Source organism: Gossypium hirsutum, chromosome D10 (assembly GCF_007990345.1).
Source record: "Gossypium hirsutum isolate 1008001.06 chromosome D10, Gossypium_hirsutum_v2.1, whole genome shotgun sequence".
NCBI lineage: Eukaryota > Viridiplantae > Streptophyta > Magnoliopsida > Malvales > Malvaceae > Gossypium > Gossypium hirsutum.
The window spans coordinates 67,942,365-67,954,668 of record NC_053446.1 but is presented as its reverse complement, the minus strand read 5'-3'; the positions used below and the strand labels follow the sequence as shown (position 1 = coordinate 67,954,668).

At 33.9% G+C, this 12,304-nt stretch overlaps 2 protein-coding genes across 3 annotated transcripts; both read right to left on the bottom strand.

Moving 5' to 3' along the window:
* Window positions 1–222: 222 nt before the first annotated feature.
* On the bottom strand, window positions 223–2,673 carry LOC107931753 (cytokinin dehydrogenase 6). Its single transcript, XM_016863683.2, has 5 exons — window positions 1,787–2,673; window positions 1,574–1,701; window positions 1,242–1,502; window positions 901–1,163; window positions 223–816 (listed from the first exon to the last, which is right to left on the bottom strand). The coding sequence occupies exons 1-5, from the start codon at window positions 2,394–2,396 to the stop codon at window positions 495–497; spliced, it is 1,584 nt and encodes a 527-aa protein (XP_016719172.2). The 5' UTR covers window positions 2,397–2,673; the 3' UTR covers window positions 223–494.
* A 7,130-nt stretch (window positions 2,674–9,803) lies between these two features.
* On the bottom strand, window positions 9,804–11,991 carry LOC107931750 (protein IQ-DOMAIN 14). 2 transcript variants are annotated; one of them, XM_016863679.2, is made up of 6 exons: window positions 11,817–11,991; window positions 11,501–11,641; window positions 11,293–11,416; window positions 10,862–11,203; window positions 10,559–10,780; window positions 9,804–10,473 (listed from the first exon to the last, which is right to left on the bottom strand). In XM_016863679.2, exons 3-6 carry the CDS (start codon window positions 11,365–11,367, stop codon window positions 9,916–9,918), a joined length of 1,197 nt encoding a protein of 398 aa, XP_016719168.1. In that variant the 5' UTR covers window positions 11,368–11,416; window positions 11,501–11,641; window positions 11,817–11,991; the 3' UTR covers window positions 9,804–9,915. The 2 variants fall into 2 exon arrangements, with proteins under 2 accessions (XP_016719168.1, XP_016719169.1); XM_016863680.2 differs by having other exon boundaries at window positions 11,293–11,423; window positions 11,817–11,946.
* Window positions 11,992–12,304: the final 313 nt, after the last annotated feature.

Sequence of the window (12,304 nt, the reverse complement as noted above, 5' to 3'; positions counted from 1 at the left end):
GGAGCTTGGCATAGAAGATAAAAGGACAAGAAAGAATGCAACAGACCATAGCAACTCAGAGGGAAGAAAGGCTGTAGGCTTATGCTGGTTTAGCTGTCAATTGCTTTCTGCCATAATTAATACTCAATAATTTAAGTAACAACTTTTCACTGTCTTTATGCCATTCATCAAAGTTTAGATCGGTGCCATTTGCAACAAGTTAGATGCAGCAGCAACAGGTAACCAATGTTTCTCTGCTAAGTTTAGCAATTTGTAGAGAAAAGAATTAGCCTTTATCTGGCAAGTTCAGTATTTACATCCCCTCGTTAAGGCACTGGTATACAATTGTAGTCAATAATTAAAATATGATAGGTTTAACCTTTTTGGCAGAAAAAAAAAGAGTTGTACTAGTCTTAAGCTTCCTCAGTATGAATTTGCAGCACATTTGCCTGCATGCTGCAAAAGCTCCTTTTTTCCTCTTGTTTTTCCTTTTAGATATAATAAGATGATGTTTATCATGAGTAAGCTATTGGCTTTTGAAATATTCTTTGGCCCGGAGCTAGTATAGCCGAGGGGTCATAAGTGGATTTTCTCCTAATGAAAGCTTCCCAATGTGGGCCAAAATGGGATTTCCATTCTCCTTGTGTTGAAAAGTGGGGCAGGTATTGCTTTACACCAAGGCCAGCTATCTCACAGTAGTCTAAAATCCTTTTGTTTCGAATTAATATCTGCTCTAATCCATCATTTCCTGTTGAAGAAGGTACCGCAGACGAAAGGAATGCCACTAAATAGAAAACATCTTCTTCTGGTATCACAACAGATGTTCTATTGTCCCATCTGCAATCAACATTTAACAATCCATCAATCAAATGAAATCATGAAAATTCATTTATTCATTATTATTTGCTTGAAATTATTTACTTCGATTTGTTAACAGGGTAGATAAGAATGGGGCCACTGCTTGTATCTGTAAGGATATTGCCAAAAACCTCTTGAGCAAAACTATGGATTTTACTTTTTGGGATGAATAGATTAAGCCATGGATGTGGAACTTCCCACAATCCTCTCGACCGGAGTTTGATCTCAGAAATGTGAACCCTGTCTAAAAACTCCATGTATGGAACTTCTGATATAAACAGTGTGGATGGAATATGGTTTAACTGAGATAATGATGTCTTTATTTCCTGCAATACATCAATGCCCTTTTTATCAGTTCCATTGTTTCCATTTGATGATCCATTAATAATCAAAGAGTGACTCACCTGATTTACTAGTACCATATCTTCATGGTTAAAGTACTTTGCTAATTCAAGACAAAAGAGCGTCCTTCCATCAGACTTGAATTGGCTAGCTTGTAGAGGATCTTGTGGATTGAATGATGATCTCCAGTTATTCAATAAACCAGTCCTGTTTATTATCACAAATCCTTCAACATAATCAAATGTGCTTTGTCCTGATATTAACTTCTCTTGGTCCCTAGTAAATGTCGCAAAATCTGTATACACCATCCTAATCCATTTGACCTGTTCAACAATCAGAATTATTAGTCAACTAATTTGAAATAGTCTTCTAACTATATAATTTCCATTCTTACCATTTCGGGTGCTGGTTCAAGTGATATTCTCGCCCTTGTTATGATGCCAAACTGACCCAATCCTCCAAGGACGCTGTAAAACAGATCACTGTTCTGTTTCTCAGAGCAATTCACCACTTCTCCTTTCCCTATGTTCAAGTAGAGACAATCTTCAGTCAGTATATATACTGTATGTGTGCATGTATGTATGTATCTCATAGAGGCTGAATTAACCTGTTACAACTTCCAGTTGGTAAACATTACTGATCTGCGGTCCATGCCGAAATGCTTGTCCACTGATCCCAGCATTGGACAAAGTGCCACCAACTGTTAAATGTAGGTAATCTGTCCAAGATTTTGGTGCTAACCCATGTTTCAGGCTTTGACGCAGTATATTTATCCATAACTCACCACCTGATACATCCACATAAGGGAAGTTCCCAGTGTGAACCTGCATTTTAAGGCCTTGGAGTGATTCCATGTTGATCACAACACCTCGGTGAGCTTGTGCTTGTCCCTGGAGTGAGTGACCATGCCCTCTAGCTGCTACTTTTAGTTCTGAACCGCCACCAATCTGCCAAACATGATTCACTGTGGTAGCAACGTCGGAAACTGACTTCGGGTATAAAACAGCTAAAGGGAGGTAACTGTATCTATTACCAAAATCTTTAGCTGCATGCTCGACTTGTTCAAAATCGAAATGTCCATCAATGGAAAGTGTTTTTAGTGAAGAAGGAATACTTGGAAAACAGAGGTTGATTTTAATGGTTATGCAGCTGAAGAACAAGATCATGAAGCTTCTTAAGACAAGCATGTTGTTTTGTCCGGGAAAGCTAACAAGCATGTTCTCCTATTGGTTAGGAGAGGCAAGGAAGAGAAGAAGTGAGGGGGTGTTAGAGATTTTTAGGATTGTCTTTCACTTCTTTTTTGGGGTCTTGTGTTTATAAGACCAGCCAGGGTCACCATAAAGAAAAGATTTCCACAAATCTTTGCACTTTCTTCAACAGTTTGAAACCACAATCTCACCTCTCTTTTTTTTTTTTTCACCAAAAAGACAAAATGAGTTGCAAAATTTTCAGATTTTAACTCTATGTTTAAGGATATTCTTGTTCCCCTCCCCCCCCTTTTAGAATAAGATGCAATGGCTCTCTGCTTTGAAGCTGAATGCGTATTATGTCATGTCATGCCATGCCATGCCATGCCATGGCCTCTGATGCATACTCTCCTTGTATCCGTCAGTGTCGGAATGTAGACATCACGTATCTATTCTGGGATATGGATGAGAGGGACTGCCGGGGTAGGGTGGGGTAGCAAAGGGGTCCCTGGGACACGTGATACTCAAATGCTTTTTATGTGCTTTATGGTTGAAGGTGTATGATTGGTGAGGTTGGGACCCTTTTGGACTGTCATGGTGATGGAGAGGTAAAGAGTTATGCAATGCAAAGACATGTATTCTACCTATGCCTTAATTGTCCAGCAACTGGACAAGTTTAAATGATTCTCTGGGATTAGACTTCGTTACAGTGGTCAGTACCGCAATTATTGCTTCTCCCCTTTGCTGTATGTAAACTATGTTACGTGTATTATATTCTCAATCCCAATGATTATGAGGATTCAAATTTGGTACCAAAATTAAAATTCTGAATTTTGATTTTATAGTTGAGACCAGAAAATACAACTTGCCTGAATGCAACAGAAGAGAAACACAAGTCAGAAGACAAGACAGTTTGGGAGTTTGAACTCATTACAATAGTGATGAAATATCAAACAGTTAGCTATCTATAGTCTCTAGATTGTAGGGAGAAGATCTTCAAAAGCTAGCTGAAATAATTATGGACTCCCTTTCTCATACTCCCTTCCTAATCCCCTTAGATTTTCTTTCTCCTTCTCTCTCTCTTTCTCAACTATACATATATAATGCATGGAACATTCTATATACCATCGATCACATTCCGAACTAATTTGTCTCTTCCATTTAGACTCATCAGTCACCTGCATATACTCATTATAGACTAGTTTCATCAGGATATCTTGAATTACAAGTGAAGTGAATAAAGATTTGTGTTTAAATTTTCGGTTAATTTTAAACCTAAATAGCTAACTACCTACTTGAACTTATTAAAAACTTGTTTTTTTATCTTGATTAAATTCTGCTATTAGTCCTTTTACTTTGTAAAAGTAGTGGATTTAGTCCCTATACTTTAATTTGGTTTTTTTAGTCCTTGTATTTTTCAACGTTTAAAATTTCAGTTCTTACCAAACGATAATTCTTAAATTATAGACCAAAATTCATATTGAAAAATATGGACCAAATCTACAATTGTATGCATAGTACTGAACCGGTAATTAAATTTAACCAAACGAATTTAAATGCCACTGTTTAAGTCAGGACTAAAATTTGAAAATTCAAAAACTATATAAATTAAAATTGACCAACTCGAAAAGTATGAAAACTAATAGCATAATTTAATCTTTTATTTCCTCTTCCGAAATCAAGTTCAGGGGGAAGTTTATGATTTCTTGAGTTCTTGAAAGATTGAATAATTAAACAACAAATATTTTTTTTCTAGTTTTAATTAGTGTATATCCTAATCTAAGTTATTTGGTATTTAAAACACCTATCCAATGTGAGATATTCTACGAGGAAAATCTTCTATATTGTGTAGATCATACTTTCTATTCCTAGAAGTTGCATTAAGTAAAAAAAAAAAAACTTAGAAATCTCCATCACAAAAGCAGAGGAAAAAAAAAGTGAATAGGACCTAATTGAGTAGGCCAAGGAAGAAAGGAAAAAGAAGACCTAGACAACAAAAGTGACATGATTAACAAGGATTAAAAGCCAGAAATTTGCTCTTTTCTGACATATCACAACCTAATTAAAAGTATATACCCTTGAATTCAACAACTGTCCGAAGAATTACAAGTTTAGGAGTACTCTAGGTGTCTGAATTCATTAATAATATATTATGAAATCCACTCACTTATCCTCTACCTTTGTTACGTATAGTGTGAACTATATACATGCAACAAATATACCTTTTTCTATTCTCTAATACATATGCATATGTTTTCTAGAAAGAGATGGTAAAAGTATCATGGAGATCTTTGTACTAGAAGTAGGATTACATTTTTTCCTTTTTATTCAAAAATAGACAAATTAGTCTTTATACATTAAATCAAATAACAAATTGGTCCTTCTGTTAAAATTTTTATGATTAAAAACTGGTTTTTGTATGCCAGCATGATGAACACGTAGCATGCCACATATCATTGTTTAGTTATTTTATTAGTCATATCAATTTTTAACAATACAAATGGATGAAACTCTTAATGGAAAGGACCAATATGCTCTTTGAATTAACTTATAAGGACTAATTTACCTATTTTTTTAATAAATGGGACAAAATACAATCTAACTCCTAACATAGAGGCCTCCATGGTACTTTTTACCACATATCCTCTACCTTTATTACGAGTGTGAACTATGTACATGCAACAAATATACCTCTGTATAATCTCATATATATATATATATATTACAAATATATATGTTTTGTAGAAAGAGAAATATAGGCAAACTAGAACTTAGACGTATGTTGGTAGCCCCCCGAGCGTAGGTACTTGGGGCATATCTTGTCCGTAAGATGCTACATTTGTGGAATACAAAGCCCCATAATTAAAGCCTAATTAAAGCCTTAATATCGATCATGGGACTGCAAAGGTGGCTCCCATCTATCAGTCAAAAACCCTTTACAAGATTACAGCCACGTCAGTGTCCGCTCCACCATTCCATTGGCTAACCCCAGATTGAGGGGTGGCGAATGATGTTTGGACAAGTAGGGGGGTGGCGGTGCCATTAGGGCGGATGCGGCAGCTGAGATTGCCACGTAGTAATTTGTGGTCGTCACCCTCAAATACTCATATATGACTTTAGGGAGTAAAGAATGTAGTTAAATGAGAGTTGGTAGGGCAGAAATTCCATTTAGGATGCTCAAAACCTTATGTGAGATAATTAATGAATAATTATGCTTATCATGTTTCCCCATCCCACTTTTTATTCCACTTTAATCAATGTCTCCTTGTCTCTACCTAGCTAATCCCCAATCTCATCCCTTATGGCTGAGACTGAGAGGTTCATATTTAAAGCTTAATATACATATATTTTTCCTACAATATTCAAACTTGTCGTGATTACCTATAGCCACCTATACCTATACTTACTTGATTTTGTTAATGTAATTCTCAAACTTATTATTACGATCCATCATTAATTAGATAAATATTACTGTTAAGTGCCTCATCTGTAGGCTGGACCAGGACAAAAATCTGTTTCATTATTGTTTAGTTTTATCGACAAACAAAAAAAACGCATCTCATTGAGTGACCACTGGAGGGGCCATTGAAGAGCATGAAGGAAATATAATCAGGTAAAGTTTGCACAGGATTTTCCCTGTTCCACAATTATGTCTATATATGTTTTGTCTGCATGTACGTAGCCAGTTGTCTCATTACTCCTACTGTTGTATATGCATGTTTATGCTGTTTTCCATATATATACATGCAGTTGCATGGGACAAATCTGCAGTGCCAGAATTCTCGCATATGCAGGACCAGATTTTGTGTTTGATTTGGTTTACCCCATCAATTAACGAACAAACCAAAAAAGATTGATCTGTAAAACACTTGGTTTTGAAGCCAAAAAAGAGAGATCATATTATACAACTTTTACTATTAATTTGATGAGCAATTTCTCTCTATGTTAGGGATAAGTGAGGAGGCCATGAACTGTCCAGCAATTCAATAAACATATACAGCTAGCTAGCTGATTAGCCTATGATCATGATCTACATAGTTTTTGCAGCAAAACTTTTTTTCTTTTCATCAATAGGCAATGATTTAAATGATGAAATTTGTGGTTGGGTTTTAAGTATTTTATATTAGCTCTTTTCTTTTGTTCTTTTTCTTTTTGTTCTGTCGATTGTTAATATATTGCAATATTGATCTATGTAAAGCCCCCACATCAATTCCTTTGTCCTTCCAATAACAGCCGTGTTCACACTGATGGAGATTCTACCTTCTAAGTTGTAACAAACTTAGCCCACGATCCATTCAAGTAGTGATGAAATCCATGTATATATATTGCGTTAGGTAGCTAGGTTTGTTGTGCTCAAATTAAAGTAATTGCTATTATCCAATACCTTTTGAAGCCTTAGAAAGCAATAGGAGTTAAGCTCACAGTCATAGTCTCGATGCGTTTTGAGGTCTACTTGTAACCTTGATTCTATTCCAATCCATCACATAAAGCTGCTGCTGCTTCATTAAGGGTTATTTAATGTTAAAATCGATGTATACAACTGTAATTACAACCATGTAATTAGTTTTCGAATAACAACACAAGCTGTTTAATCAACTTTATTTTTTATGTAATGTTTTAACTCCGTTTGACCCAAACAGGAAGGGGGAACAAAACAATGATTAGAGACATAATTCGGGATTATGCATTTTTGTCGCTTTGGTTAACATGTCACATGCAGCTGCAAAGATTTATATACATGTCAAATTACTTTCATAATTGGTCATATTTAACTTTTAATTAATTGAGAATTAGGTGATGGGAATGTTTGGTTGGCTGTCTTCCTCCTACCAATGTTATTCTTATATCACTTTAAAATATGCAAAGTTAGCATTTTCTAACATTCAAGGTTTCTGTAATCTAAAATTTACTTTAAAATATGATACATAATTCAATATAACAACTTTTCGGATCATCAAATCACTTGTTAATTTGTTCTTAAGCATCCAAGGCATGCGGTCTAGCTATCTACTACAGTGGTTTTTCAGCTAGATATATATCAACTGAATATACACACCCAACACACAAACATAACAAAGGCTGAGCTAGTGACCAAGCATTGGCTTGGCTCTGGCAGACCCTTTGAACATCATTTCACTCTATACATAATTAAAAAACATATCTTCCATGTACCCCCCCGAAAAACTTATCCTCCTAAATTAATATATGTTTCAAACCATCTTGTTTGTCATTTTCTAGGACCCAAAAGAGCAAATTAAGTCTTTTTTATTATTTGAGAAGGATTCCCACAAGTTTGAATTTGGACATTGTGGTTTGAAGCAAACACTTATACAACTTGTAGGACTAGGACTAGAAAGGACGGATGAGAATTTTGGTTGGCAAAGGTAATGGTTAAATTCTTAGGAGGTCCCTATATTATAGAGATTCGATTAAATTAGTCTATTTATTAGTAAAAATATCAATTTTAAATAGTAAATACTAACTTTATTCCAATTTAATTTAATTTAATTATTTCTAATAATACAGGGATTAAATTGACTCATTTAATAATAAATACACCTAAGATAACAATCGCCCAAAGGAAATCCATGAGCTCCAACCACATCCAATGACGAAAGGCCATTAATCCATGCAATGGCTATGGCATGGTGGTCGACATTTTCTTATTAATGAAAGCAACTAGTGCAGTTTGAAAATTATTGATTTTTGAAATATACACACAATCTGTACCCTATTATATTCCAATTACATGCGTTTTGTAGCTTTCTTAACAGACAAATGAATAGTAAAATCCAATCTTTGACTAACTTCACACTGCCTATCATTTAACACACTACATATATAAAAAAGGAAGTGGAGAAACAACAATATCTTCTACAATCAAGTAAGTCCAAGATTTTTTTCCCCATCTCTTTTGTCATTGCCATTGCCTAAAAACCTCCTTCAATTTCTAAAATTCCATAATTTTGAAATAAAAATGACTACATTCTAAATGTTTGAAAAGTGAATAGATTTGGAGAATATTTTAACTTTTCTTTTTTCCTATTTATTTGTTTGCGAGTAAAAGTACAAAAGGTTAACTACGAGTCTGATTACATTTTGTCCCATTTATTAAAAAAATAGGAAATTTATTTATGTACATTAGATCAAAGTGTAAACTGATCATTTTATTAAAAATTTAATCAAATTTACTGTTAAAAATTAGTCCATGCACGCCAACATAAGGTACGCGTAGCATGTCTTGTTATTTTGTTAACTACGCTAGTTTTTAACAGTAAAAATAGATAAAAATAATTTAACACAAAAGATCAGTTTACCTTTAATCTAACGTACAAATACCCATTTAGTCATTTTGTTTAAATAAAGACGGTAAAATGTAATATAATTATTAGTAGAATGAACTCCATAATATTTCACCTTTACTTGTGTCTCTTGGAAACCAAACTTGTTTTGTTTGAAACTGAAAACACCTATTGGCTTCATCAGAGGCCCATTATTTTAGGCTTTAGTCAAACCATTTGTATTAAAATCAAAGTGTAGCCCATACTCTTTCGACTTTTACTTTATAGGTCCAATTATGCCATGGGCCCTTTTATATACTTCCATGGAATTAAGCCCGTTCCAAATTTTGTATCTCAATCAAAATTTATCAAAACTCATTAGAAGTTTTGGGATATTATCTCAATAAATTTAATTTGAGTAAATTACAACTTAACTATTAATTTATTCATCTAACTATAAAAAATTATAAAGTATTTATTTAAATATTTAATTTTATTTTTTTGTCACTAACTTTTAAATAACATAAAGATGATATGATAGCTTTTAAATTTAGCATAATAAAAACTTTAACCTTCAACATTTATATTTTGCGTTAATTTAGTTTTAATTCTAAAAATTTTAACCCTAATATTTACACATTATGTAATTTGGTTTTACTTTTCTTTGCGACCTTTTCATCAACTAAAAAAACAAATTTATTAGTTAAATTTGATAGAAAATATACTAAAATTAAAAACACCCAAAAATTCAAGATAATAATTTTTATTTTTTCTAATTCTTTTAAAATTAACTCCTCAATGTCACAAAGAAAAATAAAAATTTCAAAAAGACCAAATTACACAATGTGTAAATGTCGAGGGATACTAAATTGATACAATATGTAAATATTAAGGATTAAAGTTTCTATCATGCCAATTTTAAAAGTTGTCAAATTATATTTCTGTTAAGCTCTGTGACCAAAAAAGAACTAATCGAATATTTGATTGACTATTTTATAGCTTTTTATAATTAGATGACAAAAAAAAAATACTAATAATATGGTGACTACCACTCTAGTTTAGTCATTTAATTTTCTAACCATTACCCAAGTGATGTTATCTTTGGATAGTCTCATAACATTTCTGTTTTTATTGTGGCTTTCTTAATAGTATGTCATACACAAAACTTGATTCATTCAATTGTTTAAGCACAAAACAGCATCAACAACCTCACACAAACACAATAACAAAGACTTGCTATCAAGGGACCTAAAACATCACAATGGTCATCATTTGAAGGTGCTTTTTTGCACCCAATTAGGCAATGAACATTCAGAGTCAAAGCTAAGATCCTTCAAGGTTTGCTTTGACTTTATACCCTTTAGTGTTGGGGATCTCTGCTCATAAGCGTTAGGCTTGCTTGTAACAGAAGATATAAGACACAACTTGTTCTTATATGGTGAATAGCTTTCGGATTGAGTATCACAAGTTCCTGGCCTTAGCTTTGGTGAACTCATTGATCTTACCTTTGCTTTAGTAGATTGTGTTGCAGCCATGTAAGTTGGAACTACAGGAGATGTAATAAAAGAACTATCTTCTCCTAAAGAACTCTGCTTTCCATGAAATGATCGTCGTCGTTGAACCCGTACCGGAGAATCCACCCCTTCTGCATCACAATGATACTGTCTCGAAAAAGTCTTGAGCCTCGTAGGCTTGCGGTTCGAAGTCCAAACCGAGTCTATATCTTCGACTTCAACATCTTTACTTTTAGTATCTACCCATTGGTCTAACCAGTACTTCAATCTTCCATTACAATTGTCCCATCTTGTTTGACTGTTGGTATCCACCTATAATGTTTTGAAACCAGAAGGATTGATTGTTACAAGAGATGACTGTTTGACTGTTGTTTATAGTGACAATGGACAGACATACCTTAAGAATCTTATCTTTCAAAGTTATCAACTCTTTGTTCTCATCATGTTGTTGCCAAGTGCCTTCTACCATTTGGAATCTCCTTGCACAAACTTGAGACTGAATGTTTACAATTGATTGCAAGCATTTTAAAGCAGTCAATGCTTGTCGTCTCACAACTCGGCCTCGAATAATTGCTTGAAGCCTCACTATCCCTTTCAATGCTCTCAAAGCTTTTCTTGCCTACAATTTTCTCCACACCATAACTTCAAAATTCTTGTTCCCAAGAATGTGTTCAGTAATGATGAAAGAAAGAGAACTTACAAGGTAACCCCGAAAAGAAGCCTGGATTTTTACAGCAGCAAGTTGTTGGAACTGGTTGTCAAGCTCACTAGATGAAGAACAATCAGGTTTAACATCAATGGTTTGTTCTTCTTTAGCTTTAGGGGCATCAGCGCCTGTGAGGCGAACAACCTCGGCTGCAACCTGAGCAGCTGCAACAGCTGCTTCAGCAGCAGCCACTGCGGCAATTGCCACTGTTAAGGCATGTTTCTTCTGGTCTTCCTCTGTTTCATATTTTATGCTGTCTCTTGGTGGTGATGGAGCTTTAATGGATGCTAACCTTTTGGTCCTAAACCTTCCAAACATCCATTTCCTTCTGTTATCCTACCGACAGATATATATAACATATTAACATCCATGACAGCCATTCATCCATACAAGAACAGCGAAAACAAAAGGGGGGGGGGAGTTACCTTTTGTGCATTTATAAGTGTCTCAAAGAGAAAGAACCTCTTCACTAGATTGAACCAGCTCTTCTTCTTCGCCATTAAAGAACTTTCACTTCTTCAGGTACTACTATTCTGAATCTTTACATTTCTGCATCCTAACATCATCTTATATACTATAGTATAGTGGTAAATTCCATATGGATTGTGTATAAAAGGTGCACTGAATACTTACATATTTTGGGAGAATCAAACAGGAATCACCGCTTCAGAAAAGCTTTAGTCTTTGGAACTTGGATAGCTTAGATTAAGATAGAATTGGCGAGGAATTCCATTACATAACTGAAGAAAGCTATAGTTTTTTTTCCTTGAAAATCTGAAACCACAAACACCCAAAAGTTGATTAAATTCAATGGTTGATGGTAATGATTCATAATTTTCCATCTTTTTCGTGATGAGTTTCATATGTTCAAAGTTGTGGGCCTTCCAAAAAATATAAAATAAAATAAAGGGCTGAGCTTCACTGTAGTTCATGGAGGGAATCAACCAACCTCTTCAATGAATTATGAGAAGTTTTAGCATTGTCCAACTCTTCACTTTCTCTAAATTGTGTACAAATAAAGTCCTAACAAACATTTCTACATGTCTGAGGGGGAATGAAATTACTTACCTATCCTTTTGTAAGATCTTTTGGGAGGGACATTGCAATGTAATTATATCGGTTAAGTTGTGCTATTAGTACTTTATTTGTGAATTTAATCATGATATTTTAATTTGGTTATTTTTCGTTTTTTTATCTTTTAAAATTTTAAAATTTCAATTCTCACCAAATGATAACTGATAAATTCAGTAAGTTAAATGCGGCAAATATATTATCATATTGTAATACCATGTCAACTTATTATTTCACATATTACTAACTAAAAATCCAATTAATGGATTGACAATTGTCATTTACGTCAAGATTAAAATTTTTAAATTCAAAAAGTATAAGGACTTTGAATGATTCTAGACTAAATCTATAGTCATACACGTAATT